Source organism: Meles meles, chromosome X (genome assembly GCF_922984935.1).
Source record: "Meles meles chromosome X, mMelMel3.1 paternal haplotype, whole genome shotgun sequence".
Taxonomy (NCBI): Eukaryota; Metazoa; Chordata; class Mammalia; order Carnivora; family Mustelidae; genus Meles; species Meles meles.
In genome coordinates this window covers 115,386,555-115,404,084 of record NC_060087.1, presented here as the reverse complement: position 1 = coordinate 115,404,084, position 17,530 = coordinate 115,386,555, and the positions used below count along the sequence as shown (strand labels likewise).

The 17,530-nt window shown below is 44.1% G+C and overlaps 1 protein-coding gene across 2 annotated transcripts in view; it reads right to left on the bottom strand.

Moving 5' to 3' along the window:
* Window positions 1-1,253: 1,253 nt before the first annotated feature.
* HPRT1 (hypoxanthine phosphoribosyltransferase 1) overlaps window positions 1,254-17,530 on the bottom strand; it is a 41,739-nt gene continuing 25,462 nt past the window's right edge. For both annotated transcript variants that reach the window (XM_045996285.1, XM_045996286.1), the window contains exons 4-9: window positions 13,151-13,216; window positions 9,734-9,751; window positions 7,927-8,009; window positions 3,038-3,084; window positions 2,536-2,612; window positions 1,254-2,007 (exon numbers count right to left, since the gene is read on the bottom strand). In XM_045996285.1, the coding sequence (XP_045852241.1) occupies window positions 1,960-2,007; window positions 2,536-2,612; window positions 3,038-3,084; window positions 7,927-8,009; window positions 9,734-9,751; window positions 13,151-13,216 (339 nt within the window). In that variant the 3' untranslated portion in view covers window positions 1,254-1,959. The remainder of the gene's footprint in view (window positions 2,008-2,535; window positions 2,613-3,037; window positions 3,085-7,926; window positions 8,010-9,733; window positions 9,752-13,150; window positions 13,217-17,530) is intronic.

Here is a 17,530-nt window from a genome sequence, read left to right as displayed (position 1 = left end):
CTGTCGCAGCTCATTATTCCTCACCACAGGCCTGTGAAGAGACACCGCTGTCCCCATTTACCAGCTGAGAAAACAGGCCCCAAAGATCAGCACCCCAAGGTCACAGAGCTAATAAGCAAAGGACAGTCCAACCGAGACCTCTTTGCTATTCATTCATTCAACGACCGTCACCTGAGGTCCTAGTACCTTCGACTTAGTGTATGTGTGAGTGAACAAGACAGGTAAATGTTCTCTTCTTCCTTATGGAGCTTACATTCTAGAAGACGCGGATAGGGGAGACAAACGGGAAGCCATACGAATGTAAACCGCCCAGCTTGTGTTCAGGTTACGCTGCTCGGAACTGCCACCAGCTAACAGTTTTTTACCTGCGAGAAGGGTCATTTCACACGGTTCCACCTAATAGGAGGTGGGAAGGGCGTCTGGAGAGGGGAGGGGAAGGCAGATGGGAAGCGGGAGGCACAGGGTCACGAAGATCAAATGAGGTAGGTAACAAAAGTGAAAAGGCTGGATAAAACTAGAATGTTCCGGGACCGTAACAAATTATTACACTGTATTACTTCAAGTTCCCCACTTTGCTGCTGGGAATGGCAGCAAACTTTAAGGCATCCATGTGGCTAGATGGTTCCCGGGCTTGCTGGTTCACAGCTCACCTGGAGCCAAGAGGCCCCTGAGAGTTTGGGTTTAAAACATGTCTTCCGGGGCGCCTGGGAGGCTCAGTGGTTAAAGCCTCTGCCTTCAGCTCAGGTCATGATCCCAGGGTCCTGGGATCGAGCCCCACATCGGGCTCTCTGCTCAGCAGGGAGCCTGCCTCCTCCTCTCTCTCTCTCTCTGTCTCTCTGCCTGCCTCTCTGCCTACTTGTGATCTGTCTGTCAAATAAATAAATAAAATCTTTTAAAAAAACCAAAAACCCGTCAAACCCGTCTTCCTGCTCCCAAGAAACAAGAGGTTCTGCTGGTGCCGTTCTTCATGTACACAAAGATGAGCCTGCGATCTGAACAATTTCCCATGATCCCAAGAGAAAGCCCTGTTACTCGAACACAATGACATGTCATCAAGGCTACTGTGTGTTTGAAACTTACTGTGGGTGCAAATGTCACTAGGTTCTCCAACGTGCTCTACCATATACTCACCATTCGCTGTGCTCGGTAAAGATTACAATTAAAGGAGCTGCTAAAACTTAACAGACAAGGAAAAAGTAACTGACAGAAAATGACATTAGGTTAATCTGTAGAGAAATGATAGGTATGCGGAGTTTCTTTTAAAGAGACAGCCTTTATTGTAAGGATGTTTACACTGAAGAATTCAAAACATGGTAACGGGTTTTTGGTTGGTTTGGTGTTTTCTGGAATTTACTGATTTGTATTTAAAAGGAACTGTTGACACAGATTCCCCGGAAATCATCTGAACAAGCATCGAACAAGCATCTGAACAAGCGGAGAAAACGGTTAATCCTGCTGAAACAGTAAAATAATTCCAAGACAAATGGTTTACCCAACAGAACAATACTGTAGATGCTGTCGCTGATAGGAAAACTGACTGCTCCTTACTCTTGTAAACACACAGTGGTACATAATTAACAATATTCAATCACTTCTGTTCTTTCCTGAATATATAAAAATTAAAATACCAATTAAAAAACTAATATATCTTCTCTTTAAGTGTTTCTTACAGATACAATTTCAATATTTTCATTTGATAGTGGTGTAGTTTAAGAGATTTTTTTCATTCACAAGTCAAACAACACTCCATGCCAAGAGAACGGATAGTCTATAGGCTTGTATTGCAAATAAAGACTTCAGGAATGGAGCAACGGGCATTTCTAAAATACAAAATGGATAAAATTCTGAGAGGATACATGCAATAAAGCTCTACGTAGCAGCTGGCCACAGAACTAGAACATTCTACTGATGATTTCAGTGGGGCTCCAGATGCTTCCGAACTCAACGTGAACTCTCATCTTAGGCTTTGTATTTTGCTTTTCCAGTTTCACTAATGACACAAACATGCTACAAGATAAAAATCCAGAGATTCACATTAGAAAAGCGTATCCTGCAATGGAAGGCAAGAACAGCATTTCGCACAGCTCGGGGGAATAGCGCTGCGCTGCAGGGGCTCCACCGGACAGACAGACAGACAGAGGCTGGCGGGGCCTTCCTCACCGGGTGCGGAAATGCACGCTCTCGCCTCCTGCCCACCGAGCAGAAGCGGGTGCTTGAAGGAGAGTGAGTGAAAAGACTTACACCAGTTCATTTATTTCTCACTTATGACTACATCTATCATCTGAAATAATAAGGGGACGGTTACTGTATGTTAAAGCTGTTCGACTGTTGCTTGCCAACAGAAGTGTCGCCCCAGCCTGGCCAAGTTCCAGCTCTGGGGACGTCTGCACTTGACTACAACAGCTTTATGTGACTAATGGGAACCATCAGTCTGTTCAAATTATGAGGTGCTGGAAAGAGAAAACAATTCCTCTCTTTCGTAAATTTTTATATGGGCTCTGAAAAATGAGAGTGAGAAAAAGAGGCATTACTTACATTCAAATCCCTGAAGTATTCGTTATAGTCAAGGGCATATCCTACAACAAACTTGTTGGGAATTTCAAATCCAACGACTGAAAAGAATCATGAGTCATCATTCAGATACAGAAAACATCATTTTCGATTCAAATGCTTATGAATGTGCCTCTCTACAGATTCTCTCTAAAATCTTAAGGAAAAAAACCAAAATAAATACCCTCTCAAGTAACTCTCAACCATTTCATATAAAACTTGCTCGGGTTGGGGCGCCTGGTGGCTCAGTGGGTTAAAGCCTCTGCCTTCGGCTCAGGTCATGATCTCAGGGTCCTGGGATCGAGCCCCGCATCGGGCTCTCTGCTCCGCAGGGAGCCTGCTTCCCCCTCTCCCTCTGCCTGCCTCTCTGACTACTTGTGATCTCTCTCTGTCACTCTGTCAAATAAATAAATAAAATCTTAAAAAAAAAACAAAACTTGCTCCGGTTAAGGATGGTTAAATGATTGACAGAAAGTAATTCACTTACAGTCTGGTTTATAGCCAACACTTCGAGGGGTCCTCTTCACCAGCAAGCTGTTAATCACGAAATGTAACATGTGACATAGGGAGACAAGACAGGGCATTACGAAAGGAGACATTCATGCTCTGAGACATGGTCTCTCCCGCACCTAGGATATTTTCTATGTAGAAAGACTATGAAATGGGGAGTGAGCTTGTAGGGACCGGGCAGGGCAGCAGGGAGCTCCCGCCACAGCCGAGGCCCTTGCCTGATCCCCGCCTCCTGGGACTGATGATTCTGAGATGGTTCTGACCCCGACTACTCAGGCACCCATCGGAGGGCAGTGATCAGAAGGATTAATGGATGGGGAGTGTCAACGGGCAGTTTCAGGATCCCTGGAAGGCCAATGCTACAACTGCAAAGGGGTGCGGGAGATGTGAGTGTCACCTTTTGAGACTCTTAATACGTGGCTTACAAAGATCGTGAAGCTAAAAATAACTAGCATGTTCGAGGAGCTCGTGCTGATTTCTGAGAACAAAAACTGCAGTTGGGATACGCCACCTCTAACATAAGCTCATTTCGTAACCCAAGTGTGTACTGCCTGCTGGAATTTTTCAGCCATTAAGAAAACCTATCGGGGCACCTGGGTGGCTCAGTGGTTAAAGCCTCTGCCTTCGGCTCAGGTCATGGTCTCAGGGTCCTGGGATCGAGCCCCGCATAGGGCTCCCTGCTCAGCAAGGAGCCTACTCACCCTCCCCCACCTGCCTCTCTGCCTACTTGTGATCTTTGTCAAATAAATAAATAAAACAAACAAAAACATATGAAAATCCTTTGAAAAAAAAAAGAAAATCCTTTAAAAAAAAGAGAGAAGCTATCAACAGTGTTTTGATAACCTTTATGTATGTTAGGGGCAGTCCCAATAAAACTTATGATTTTATACCTTAGATAAATATATTTAAAAAGCTGGAAAGGACAGGGGTGCCTGGGTGGCTCAGTCGATTAGCCTCTGCCTTCAGCTCAGCTCATGATCCTGGGGTCCTGGGATCGAGCCCCTCCCTCTCCCGCATCCTCATCATCAGGCTAACTGCTCAGTGGGGAGCCTGTTTCTCCATCTGCACCCCACCGCCCCCCTGCTCGTGCTTGCTCTCTCCACTCTGGTCTCCTCTCAAACAGGTAAATAAAATCTTCAAAAAAAAAAAAAAAAAAGCTGGGAAGAACACAAAATGATTTTCAACCTTAGTTACACATCAGACTCCCCTGGGAACTTTAACAAAACAAAACTCAAGATACCCGGGACACACCCCTGACCGATTACATCAGGATTGCTGGGGATGGGCCACAAACACAGGTTTCTTTTGTTTTGTTTTGTTTTACAATTTGTGTAAGTAAATAAACTACAAGGCATACTTCAGAGATCTTGTGGGTTTGGTTTCAGAGCACTGCAACAAAGCAAGTATCACAGCAAAGGGAGTCAAATGAATGTTTTGGGTTCCAAGGGCATAAAATTATGTTTATGCCACACCGCAGTCTATTAAGTGTGCAACGGCATCACGTCTAAAAAAGTACGCATCTGAGACACATTTTATTGCTAAAAGGCTTTCATCTGAGTTTTCAGAATTCATAATCACTAATCACCACAGCAAATATTATGCAAAAGTTGGAAATATTCCAAGAATTACCAAAATGTGACAGAGGGGCGCCCGGCTGGCTCAGCTGGTTGAGAGAATCAGGCTCCCTGCTCAGTGGAGCCTGCTTCTCCCTCTCCCTCCACTCCTCCCCCTGCTAATGCTCTCCCTCTCTCTCAAATAAATAAATAATCTTAAAAAAAAGGTGACAGGGACGTGAAGTGAGCAAATGCTGTTGGAAAACTGGTGCCTACAGACTTGCTCGATGCTGGTTGCCACGAGCCTTCGATCTGTAAAAAACACAGTACCTGGGGCGCGTGGGTAGCATATATTGGGGGGGGGGAGTTACATAACTTCAGTTACATAAGTTACATAAGTATAACCCCCCAAAAATAAATAAATGAGAAGAGGCGCCTGGGTGGCTCAGTCATTAAGCATCTGCCTTCAGCTCAAGTCATGGGTCCTGGGATCGAACCCTGCATGGGGCTCCCTGTTTGGTGGGGAGCCTGCTTCTCCCTCTCCTACTCTCCCTGCTTGTGTTCCCTCCCTCGCTGTCTCTCTCTCTCAAATAAATAAAATCTTAAAAAAAAAAAACCCACAGTATTTGCCAAGTGCAATAGAGCAAAAGCACAATAAACTGAGCTATGCCTATGTTAAGAGTTCCTAAGCAGATATAAAGTCCAATGTGAACAGCTTATTCAAATTCTTCATTTTGAAATAATTATGTAATTTTTGATACAATTATATAAATAATTATAGATTGCTGGAAGTCACAAAAATGCGCAGGGACGTGCCATGTGGCGCCTGCCCAGCCTCCTCCAATACTAACAGCTCACATTAACTGGCAGATCACCACAACCAAGACGCGGGCTCCGGGGAACTGACCTTATCCGGATCCCACCAGTTTCACACGCATGCGTTCGTGTGCGAGTATGTTTCTGTGCAATTTTATCACACATGCGGGTTCAAGTAACCACCACCGCTCGGGATGACAGGACGTCCCATCGCACAAGGCTATTTACAGTCACACATCACCTTCACCTCCCTCACCCCCCGGAACCACTCATGTGCTCTCCACTTCTAGCATTTTGTCACTTTAAGAAGGCTGCATAAACGGAATCATACAGGAGGCAACCTTTTGAGACTGGCTTTTTTTTTTTTTTTTAAAGGAGGCTCCACACCTAGCGTGGAGCCCAGCACGGGGCTTGAACCCATGACCCCAAGATGAAGAGTCAGACATTTAACCAACTGAGTCCCCCAGGCACCCCGGACACTGGCTTTGATGAGCACAAGCCCCTTGAGGCTTATCTAGGTTGTCCCGTGTTCCTTCGTATGGCTGAGCAGGACTCCAAGGAACGGTGCCCTGTGGTCCGTTTCGTCATTCACCCACTGATGGGCATTTTGGTTGATTCCTGTTTGGGCCTATGACAAATGAAGCTGCTGCGAGCTTTCGTGTGTGAATCTCCAGGAGGACCTAAGTTCTCATTTCTCTGGGACAAATGCAAGTGCTGGAGTCGTACAGCAGCTACGTGCTTAGTTTCTCACAAACCCGACAAGCCGTTTGCCAAGGTAGCCATTCCATCAGCCGTTCCTACTGATTAATAGTTTTTAAATTTTTAATCGAACTTCTTGGAACACCCAGGTGGCTCGGTCAGTTAGGCAACTGCCTCCTACACGGGTCATGATCCCGGGGGTCCTGGGATCGACTCCCGCATTCGGCTCCCTGCTCCATGGGGAGCCGGCCTCTCCCTCAGCCTGCTCTGCCCGCCACTCCCCATGCTTGGGCTTTCTCTCTCTGACAAATGAATAAATAAAATCTTTAAAAAATATTAAAAAATAAATAAGTAAATTTTAATTGAACTTTTTAAGTTAAAATGCTTACGTAGTCCTTCTTAAACCTGCACTGAATAAGAAGAACGAGCCGCCGGGCTTACTCTCTATGTGTCAAGTACAGGTTACATACACGCCATGAACAGGTGTCTGCGATATTAAAACTGAACGGTGAGGGCGGGATTAAGAAAAAAAGGTTAAGAAAACACTGACTTAGGCCAGCTCCATCGTTAAGAAAGGAATGACCAAAGCACTCTCTGGGCACTCCACGCCGCCAGCAACACAAAAGCCCTCTCTCATGAGGCAGTCTACCTCAATTCCGCAGCCCACTCCAGGAAAGAGGGACAAAAGACTATCCCAAGGCTACAGAAGTACCCTGTGCCACAGGAGAGACATAAGCAAGTGCAGGCCTGGCTTACAGGAAACCACTTAGTGCCCCAGAGTGCAACGTGGATAGAGACCCTCTCGTTACGACTGTCTCCAATCCACTGAAAGGGACCTACCCATACGGGGCCAGCTATCGGAGAAGCCCGATAAGACAAACTGATGACAGACGGATGGTTCATAGAAGGCTCACGCTGATTCAGAGATGCTCGATATGGGATACTTGGACCCTTTAAAAGGGGTTTATCAAAACCAGCTAATCATTTAGGAAAAAAATTAGATTACTATCTGACCCCTACACAAAAATTACAGAGTGGTCAAAGACTTAAAAATAAAAGATGAAATTGCAAAAGCCAACAAACAAACAAACAACAACAAAAACAAAAAACAACCCTAAAAAACCACCTCAGGTGTTAGCCTAGCAGAACCTTAACGTGGTAAATAAAGCAGGAACTGTGATCCGGGTGGCCTGGTTTAAATCTCACCCCACAGTGTGCTGGGCACTGTGCCTCTGGACAATTCCCTATGCCTTGGTGTCCCTATTTGTAAAGTGGGAGAAACAATGCTCCCTCAGAGTTGTAAGGGATTAAGCTGTAATTATAATTAAATATAATTACACTAGAAACAAAGGTAGAGCTAATAAAGCAACAGCCAAACAGCAGAGGCAGGGCCCGGAGGGGAGGCTGGCAAACGTCGTCACTCAATTCCAGGAGCTCCGGATCCTCAGAACCCACCCCCTCCCTACTACCTCCTCCTAAACCCAGTGTGGGATCCTTGGTCTCAGTTCGTCAAGCAAGTCCCAATGTTCTACGAGGCTACCCAAGACAAGGTGACATCTTTATTAGCATGCTGAAAAACCAAGTGTTAATAATATTAAGCAAAAAGATGACTGCAATGAAGGGCTTCATTAACACATGACAAAATTATTTACAAAGCATATTTACTGAGTCTCATTTGAGATCACATTACTTTTTGAAGATAAAACAAGTTGAGAACATTTACTCTTATGAGAAACAATTAATTACTGCAGCCCGTTTCAAATGAAGAAAATAGCCTGTCAAAATGTTATATACATACCTTGCGACCTTGACCATCTTTGGATTATGCTCCTTGACCAAGGAAAGCAAGGTCTGCATTGTTTTGCCAGTATCAATTATATCCTTTAAAAGAAAAAGACATTTATTTATTTATTTGTGAGAGAGAGAGAGAATGAGAGAGAAAGAACATGAGAGGGGATGGTCAGAGGGAGAAGCAGACTCCCCACCGAGCAGGGAACCTGATGTGGGACTCGACCCTGGGACTCCAGGATCATGACCTGAGCCGAAGGCAGTCGCCCAACCAACTGAGCCACCCAGGTGCCCAAGACAAGCCATTTAAAGAGCAAATAAAACTGCATCCTATAAACACAAGACACCAAAACCCCGTGGATACGTAGAAGAATGCTATTGTTTTCAGGGTCGCCAACTCTCAGAAGCAGGTGGTTAAAGACGGCACTCCGAGAAACACTGCTCCATGCCATCTTGAAAGTATCCAAATTAATAAGGCTTTACTACATAAAATGACTTTATATTAAAGTGAATCTTAGCTACTTAGTCAAAAGTAAGAGACTATTCAAAACAAACCATAACGCTAATGTTCTTCAATGAAAACACGATGGACGGTTCAAAGCGGTGCTTCACAAAGTACAGTCTGGGAGCCATCAGAAACACGAGGCTGGAGACTTGTGAAAAGTGCGGAGTTTCGGGCTGCAGTGGCCAGAACTCGGATGGCCCCAAGACTCCTGTCCCCTCACGCACATGCCCAGAATAACCTCCCATCCCCAGCGGGAGCACAACCTGGGAAAATGCTGGGACGGTCAGCTGCCATGTGAAGAGGGCCACGTGCAAGGACACGAACTTGGCCTCTCTCTCTCTCTGCCTGCCTCTCTGCCTACTTGTGATCTCTGTCTGTCAAATAAATAAATAAATAAATAAAAAGTCTTAGAAACAAGCAACCAACGGCACCCGGTTGGCTCCGTCAGTTAGGCGTCCAACTGCTGATCTCAGCTCAGGCCTTGATCTCAGGGTCGAGCATTCAAGCCCCGCGATGGGCTCACGCTGGGCGTGAGGCCTACTTAAAAACAAACCCAAAAAACCCCCAAGCAACTAGTGCCCAGGGATATTCACGTACACGAATCTTTCGAAGACAGCATCACCTGTTTAGTTTTTGATCCGTAAGCTGAAGTTTCTATTAATAAAAATGAATTGGGGGTTCCTGGTGCTCTTAAGCCTTAAGACATTTTACATAAAAGAATGAAAACTCATTCTACTGGTGAGAGCATAAAGCACACAAGCGCTCTGTCGAGTCATTTGGCAGTAACGGTAAAACTGAAAAGGGACCCACTCTATGATTCGGTCACTGCCTGCATTTAGAGGGGACTCCCAAGTGAGCACCGACGCTGCAACTTTGCATTTTAAGACAACTGCACGTCTCAACGTGAACAACCTCAGAACTTAATATGAGTGAAAATAAGATATAAGAGGATATGTATAGTGCGGCACTATATATGTTCTTAAATCCCCAAATACGTTTTGCATGTGGATACACACATGTAAGAGAAGCATAAAAAAACACACATGGGGATGATGTGTATCGACTTTAAAAGAAAGGAAAAACTTTGAAGCCCACAAGAGAGGGGAAAGAAATATACCAGCATTTTCCCATTATCCAATAAAAACATATTACTAAGTATTTCTTACCAAAAAACCAATTTTACTCCCTTATAACAACACAAGCCCACAGTTAAAACTGATGACGAGGAATTTCTTTCCCTGGATTACCTTTAGGACCGTGCATACTAAGTTAGAAAATCATAAACACTATATTAAAAGTATGTAGGACTTACCTCAACAATCAAGACATTCTAGAAGAAAAAGAAATGAAAATCAGTACAGTGAATCAGTGTTTCCAATTATAACTCACATCACATCATAACAAACTCATTATCCAAATTCCTGTTTTTAAGATACTTTCCTATCTCAAAGCCTGATTTAAACAATGGGCCATCTGCTGGGATTTAGAACTCTTTAATGTGAAATTTTCATTGCAGTGGAACTTTTAAAAATAAAATTTGATCTATATATGTTCTTTTTTTAAAAACAATTCTCACTCCTTTAAACAGAGGTCTATTTTTGGGCAAGTCATGAAGCTTCTCTGGGCCTCAGTTTACCATGTGTTAAATAAGGGACGTGAACTAGTATGTATCTTCCAACTCTAACGTTCAAGAACTATAATTTGTACTAGAACTCCAAAATCGTGCCTTTAATTCACCATACGGAATCCAATTCAAAACCCGTTTTCTCATTAGGCTGAAACTGATCTGTATTTGCTGGATGTGTTCACATGCCTGGACTCAACTAAAGAAAGGTACCAATGCTTCCTTCCCCCATAAACCCTCACCCCAATTTCTACCTCTCAGAATTTTATAGCTGGAAGAGCCCTTACAGAAGAAACCATCTAAGAATCACCGCCAAAGTACAGAAGAGTCCTATCTGTTCTCATGCTGGTTAGAGGAACGAGGCCCCGTTTCAAACACTGGTCCTAATCACTGTCACAGGAAGAGTCATGCTATATTGTGACCTGCTGTTCTCCCCTCTTGGTCACATATCAATTGCATGAAAATCTTCATGTTCTATATATTCTTCTAAGTCAGTGGTTACCACGGTAGGGCACACAAGATCCACAGGGTTGCAAGAAATGTCAGACCTCTTTTTGGGAACCTCAGCCTGTTTGAGCTGTGATTTCGCCTATATTTTGTAATATGCATACTATTACCACCATAGTTTGTATTACCATTTGCCCCTTTCCTCCTATGACAACTACTTTGTCTCTTTTCAAGATACTGCAATCTCAATCTTTAGTGAAACTGAACTTAATCAATTAATGGGCCAATAATCATTTCACCACCTGCTATGTGATCCTTTCTCAGCATTTTCTCTACCCTCGCTAGCACATCGGAAGGGTAACATTCTCCCATCCTAACCGTGGCTCACTGCTGTAGCAATGTGTACCAGGGGATGGAGTTATAGTTTGAAAACAGCACTGAGGGGCGCCTGGGTGGCTCAGTGGGTTAAAGCCTCTGCCTTCGGCTCAGGTCCTGATCTCAGGGTCCTGGGATCGAGCCCCACATCGGGCTCTCTGCTCAGCGGGGAGCCTGCTTCCCCCTCTCTCTCTGCCTGCCTCTCTGCCTACTTGTGATCTCTGTCAAATAAATAAATAAAATCTTAAAAAAAAGAAAACACTGAATTATGAGACAGAGAAACTGGATTCTAGTCTTGACTCTAAGTAGCTGCACGATCTTAGGTCATAATCATAGACTTCTAGTAATAGGAGATAGCTTGTACAAATCAATCACAGTTCAGAGAGGTTAAATATCTAATACAAAACTGTAGTATCTAGAGTATAATCTCAATATATGGTTTTAAAAATAAAGAATGAGAATTTCTACCACTCTGGAGAGCTTATTTCATGTCAAATAGCTATATCCTTACTTCATAAATGAAAAAAAGGATGAGCCTCAGAGGTCAGATGATTTGCCTAAAGTCATAAAACTAGCCAAGCGGTAAAGAGGTCTTTTCAGAGTCCAAGGTCCATATTCTCAACCACTAACTGGAAAAAAATTTATGTACATATGTATCTACATAGAGTGTCCCCCCAAAATGGGCTGAAATAAAAAGTCTAAATAACCCATAATCTCCCCACCAAGGAATAACTTCACCCAACTTAGACGCCTTGATATTTTCCACAATAAATGTGCTCTACTGTGACTATCAGGAAAAGAAAATTATTTTCGAAAGAGACCTCTTCAGATCACAAAGCCATGTAGTAGGACAGAGCCATCAGGTGGGAAAGGCAAGGTCAAATGGAATCCCAGGAGGCTTTGAAGGCTAGGCCCCTTCCAGCACTAAAAACTGACTATAGGAGTAAGGGCTTTAAATGACTTCTAAATATGGGCAAAGCACGCGGAAAGGAAAGACTCGGTCTGGCAGTGGTACATAGGATGGGCAGGAAGGGGAAAGTCCACAGATGATTATAATTTCTCTTTTGAAGTTTTGAAAAATGTTGAGGAGGACAAGATTAGTCTGGCAGGACCCCGATTACGGGACAAGAGGATCGGACACAAGTGTTGTACGTTCAAGTTCAAGTAAGCTGTAAACATTTAAAAGCCAGAGAAAGAAAAGAGCTTTGAGGCCAGAAGACCTGCATTTAAATTCAAGCTCTACCATTCACTGGCAGCGTGGCTTTGGACAAGTCCTTCAAATGGGCTGTGTCTTAGCTTCCTGATCTGTAAAACAGGGGTAACAGTACCTACACCTCACAGGCTTGTTGTGAAACTTTTATGAGATTATGCCTTTATAACTGGCAGTGTTTCTACATAAGCAACTAACTGGCAGCAGGAAAAACACAGCAATCTATCATTTGTCACTGGTTACTTAGACATCATTGCAATGCATCACAAGGGTAACACTGAGATATCTTAACATCTCTATTATTTCTGCCAATTGCCTATACTGGAACAATCTTGATGTATTTGGAAAACTCTTTTTGAGATGTCTTAAAATAGTAGTAGGTTTAAATTTACTGAGTATTCGAACTACCAGAAAAACTGTTGTAAGAGGCCTACATGCATTATCTCACTTAACGTTCTGAATTCTGTGAGGGGACTGCCATTATGGTCCCCACCTTACAGAGAGGAGACAGAGGGGTTAAATAATTTGCCCAAGGTCACACAAAGTTGTGAGCCAGGCTCTAAATCAAAGCCGCCCGTCTTGGGGCGCCTGGCTGGCTCAGTTGGTAGAGCATGCAACTCTTGATCTTGGGGTCATGAGTTTAAGCCCCACATTGGAGGTAGGGTTTACCTAAGGAAAAAAAGCTGCCCATGTCTAGAACCCACACTTTCACAACTATCACGTGATACCACACTACATGTTTTGCTGTGTGAGCCTATTTTTATAAAGAAAACTGTCTTCCCCCTCCCCACCACAATACATATACTTTTGAAGGATTCCAAATTAGATCACCACAGAGGAAGACAAGCGGACTTTGTAATACGGAGTTGAAGTTTAATGTTGGATTCTGATGCCTCTTTGCTGTATGACCTGGCAAAAGACAGCTAACTGAGGTTGATTCCAAGGGTTAAACAGCCCTTGTTTAAGTGCATAAACAACTTGTGAACTGCCTCTTAGTGATAAAGCAGAGTGTTACTAATTGACTCCTGGCATGAAGTCAAGAGAACTCTTTTCTTCCCCTTCAAGACACATACCTTTCCAGTCAAAGTTGAGAGATCATCTCCACCAATGACTTTGATGTCCCCTGTTGACTGGTCATTCTAGTTAAAAAAAAAAAGATATGTAAGTATCCATGTATATCCTTTTGTGCACACACACACACACACACACACACACACACACACACACATCTCAAATGATCAAATGGGAACTAGAAGATTTTAGAAGTTAGCCATCTGGGGCGCCTGGGTGGCTCAGTGGTTTAAGCCGCTGCCTTCGGCTCAGGTCATGATCTCAGGGTCCTGGGATCGAGTCCCACATCCGGCTCTCTGCTCAGCAGGGAGCCTGCTTCCCTCTCACTCTCTCTGCCTGCCTTTCTGCCTACTTGTGATCTCTCTCTGCCAAATAAATAAATAAAATCTTAGAAGTTAGCCATCTAATGTCATCGCATTATGATATTCTAAATGATACAAACTGGAAGATATGTTTAAAGAAATGAACGACTAGGTAACTTTCAACTAGAGATTAGTAAAAACTTGAAAGTTCTAATTGGCCATTACTGATCTGATGCTCCTCAGAGCCCTAAAAATAGGGCACACAGCACTTCCCCGTGGGTACATCAGAAGAGCCACCCATCTTCTGTCACGGTCATTTCTGAACCATGAAGTTAGTAGTCTGACAGATGTCTGCTTCTGGCCCTGGACCAATCCCATGAATCAAGCAAATTTTAGGTTCTGGTCTGTATCACACTCAAGCCCAAAAATACTGCACTCAAAAGTCTGGCCCAGGCCCATGTCATCTTCAGCACAGTCTGGAAAACCAGGTCTGATTAGCAGTTTTTCAGGGCCTACCTCTCAGGCTCCCAGGTTTCTGCTATCACAGAATCCAGGAGAAACCCGCACAGGAATTTCAAAGGGAAAATACTCCATATCCACCGGAGTGGGTGATGGTAACAATGACAATTTGGAGCCAACATTGTGCCAGCACAGTAAGAGACAAGGAGACCAAGGAACAGAACAGAGCCTGGAAACACACTCAGAAATATAGGAGGACTTAGTATATGATAAAGATGGTATTTGGAGGCAGTAAGGGAAAGATAAATTATTCAACAAAGCAGTTATCCATTTGGGGGAAAAAAATATGATCCCTACCTCACAGCAGACACAGAAATAAATTCCAGATGGATTAAAATCTAAATGTAAAAAACAAAGCCATAAGCAGACTGGAAGAAAATGTAGAAGTAATATTTTCACATTCTTAGAAAGGGTAAAAACCTAGGCATATCCTGAACTCAAACTGAAGGAAAAGATCTGTAACAAATATTCCTCTGTATACCGGGTTCCAAGACTGAGAAGCCAATAGGAAAATGAAGAATGAACGCAAGTAGGCAATTCATGGAAAAGGCCAGAACATGCAAAATGATATCGATCTGAGAAGCAAACACCAAATCCATGTGGTTCACCCGTTCACCCTGGTGAAACTTAAGCCTGGTGATGTACGTTGACCAAAGTGAAGGGAAACAAGCACTCTTGGTGAGAGGATAATTGCTACAACCTTTTTTTTTAAAGATTTTATTTATTTAACTGAGAGAGAGAAAGACCGTGAGAGAGGGAACACAAGCAGGGGGAGTGGGAGAGGGAGAAGCAGGCCCCCTGCTGAGCAGGGAGCCCGATGCGGGGCTCAATGGGGGGCTGGATCTCAGGACCCTAGGATCATGACCTGAGCCGAAGGCAGATGCAGATGCCTAACGACTGAGCCACCCAGGCACCCCAAACTGGTACAACCTCTTTTGAAAATGGCACAGCAATAAGCTGTTAAAATTCTAAGCATGTGTGCCAGTCACCCCGGCGGTCCCACTTCCAGGAACCAGTGCTATAAAAACTCACACATATGCGAAGGTACATACAAGGAGGTTCACTGTGTCAACTAGTTATAAAAAAAGAAAACGGGGGACAAGCAACAAATCTATTAACGGAACCTATTTAAGTCTGGTCCACCTGCACAAAGCAATATACCGCACAGCTATTAAAAAGAATCTGCAATCTTACACACCAACTAGCAGAGTAATGTGTTGCCTAAGAAACCACTTTTGCTCAGCATTCTAAACAGCTTTATAACATCAATTATCTCTGAGTGGTGGGAATGGGGATTACAGGGCTTTTTACTTTTCTGCATTTCCATTCTCGTCATATGCTTTAATATACATGTCCATTTTTTATGGAGTGTCATCTTTGAAAAACACAATTGGGCCCGAACTATTCAGTGTTGCAACCTAAACAGACCTAAGCGTGACTTCTGATATGAAAAAAAAATCTAGCATATTACTCTTCATCTTAAGGAAATTACAGATACCCTTTATTCTAACTAACTTAAAACCCAGGGTTTTAAACACAGGGAAGTGATTAATAGCAAAAACAAAAACAATAACAAAAACAAAAACAACAACAAAAAACCCAAACCCAAATACAAAACCTGGAGCTTTCCACGATCGTGAGTCATAGTAAATGATGTACACTGTGTATCAAAGTATATAGTGACATCTTCTGTAGAAGTTTGGTATTACACTCCAATTCCCAATGACCTCTCTCTTTTTTTTTTTTCTTTTTTTTTTTTTTTAAGAGAAAGAACTAAAAAGTATGGAGTCACAGAAAAAGCCCTGTGATCCAGAGACTACGGTGACAGGGTAAGAAAAAAGAACTTCAAGCATGCAAGCTTGCCAGCCAGATCTCCATACTCCTGTTTGCCTCCAAGGTTTTTAGCTTGAATCTCTTCTGAGGCCTTTTTTTTTTTAATGATTTTATTTATTTATTAGAGAGAGAGAAAGAGAGAGAGAGAGAGCACAGTAAGGGGGGCAGCAGAGGGAGAGGGAGAAGCAGGCGCCCCGCTGAGCAGGGAGTCTGACCTGACACAGGGCTCAATCCCAGGACCTTGGGATCGTGACCTGAGCAAAAGGCAGGCACTTAAAAGCTTAACGGACTTAGCCACCCAGGTGTCCCCAGGCATCCGTCTTCTGAGGCTTCCTGCCACGTGGACCAGTGGAGGCTAATAAAGAAGATTCGCCGAAGAACACGGCTACAGCCCACTGTGCTAGAATACAGGTCTAAGTGCCCTTCACCAGCGGACCTCCCTCGGTCCCCAGCGCCCCCTCCCTTCTCTCCTGGGTGGGACAAGCTTCCCACCGTACTCCTGCTTATTACTGAGTGACTCCTGTGTGTCCCCTCTTGAAGGAGACGGTGGGGCTGGCCCAGGAGAGGGGAGAGTTCCTGCCGCCCCCACTGTTCTCCCCTCTTCTCTACCATCCCATCACCCCATTCTTCCCAGCCAGAGAGCCCCACCTGTCCTTAGCGCAGAATGTCATTGTCAACTATGTAAAATTCCCACAGAAGCTCTCTGAGTCTACAGCTCTACCCTTAGCATCTCTGTTTCCATTTGGTCTACCCTTTTTTTTTTTCTCTTGCTTAAGTGTTAAGACTGGCAGTAATGATTTCCAGGTTTTTTAATTCAAGTATAATTAACATACAATGTTGTATTAGTTTCACATGCACAATTACCTTTCTTTTTTGCTTTTGAAGATTTTATTTATCTGAGAGAGAGAGAGAGAGAGAGAGAGCGCGAGCACAAGCCGGGCGGGGAGAGGCAGAGGGTAGAGGCAGAAGCAGGCCTACTGACGAGTGGGGAGCCCGATGCAGGGCTCAATCCCAGGACCCCCGCATCAGGACCTGAGCCAAAGTCAGAAGCTTTAGTGACTGAGCCACCCAGGTGCCCCCAATTACCTTTCTTGAGTCTGGGAGAAATGATGGGAAGAGAAATAGGAAGGTACTTTGCTTATTCCTATTTGTCTATCCCTAGGGATTCTGTGACCCTCCAGGCAACAGGGACCACAGCGTAGTATTGGAAAAGACAACAGAAGAGGGCTGCGAAAGACGGGCCTGGGACAAAGCAATCTCCTCCTGCTGAAAAGGATACAGAGGCCCGCCCCCAAAGCTGAGCTCCCACAAGGGCTAGGCTAGGACTCCTACTGAGGTCAAAGTCTGGGCTTAGCGCCTCGCAGCTTGTTTGATGCAGGTAACCTGGGGCTGTCCCTCCGGAGCCCCAGGACGGAGGGACGGGCAGAAGGAATGACTTCCCCGGTCCGCCACATCCCAAGCATGCTTTCTCTGCACACCCTCATCGTGACTGTCCTCTGTCCTTTTGCCGTTTTCCTGTATACCCTGATCAAGTGTCAACAGCAGTGAGAGTATTACAAACACATGCTTTCACAGGTAGACGGCACCTCAGATGAGAAACGGCAGATACCCAATTTTCTAAAAACAGATGCGGAAAAAAAGTCTGGAAGGAGATACACCCAGGGAGCAATCTACTTACCTATATTTTATGAGTGTTTTGAAAAGAACATGTTGCTTAAAAAAATTATT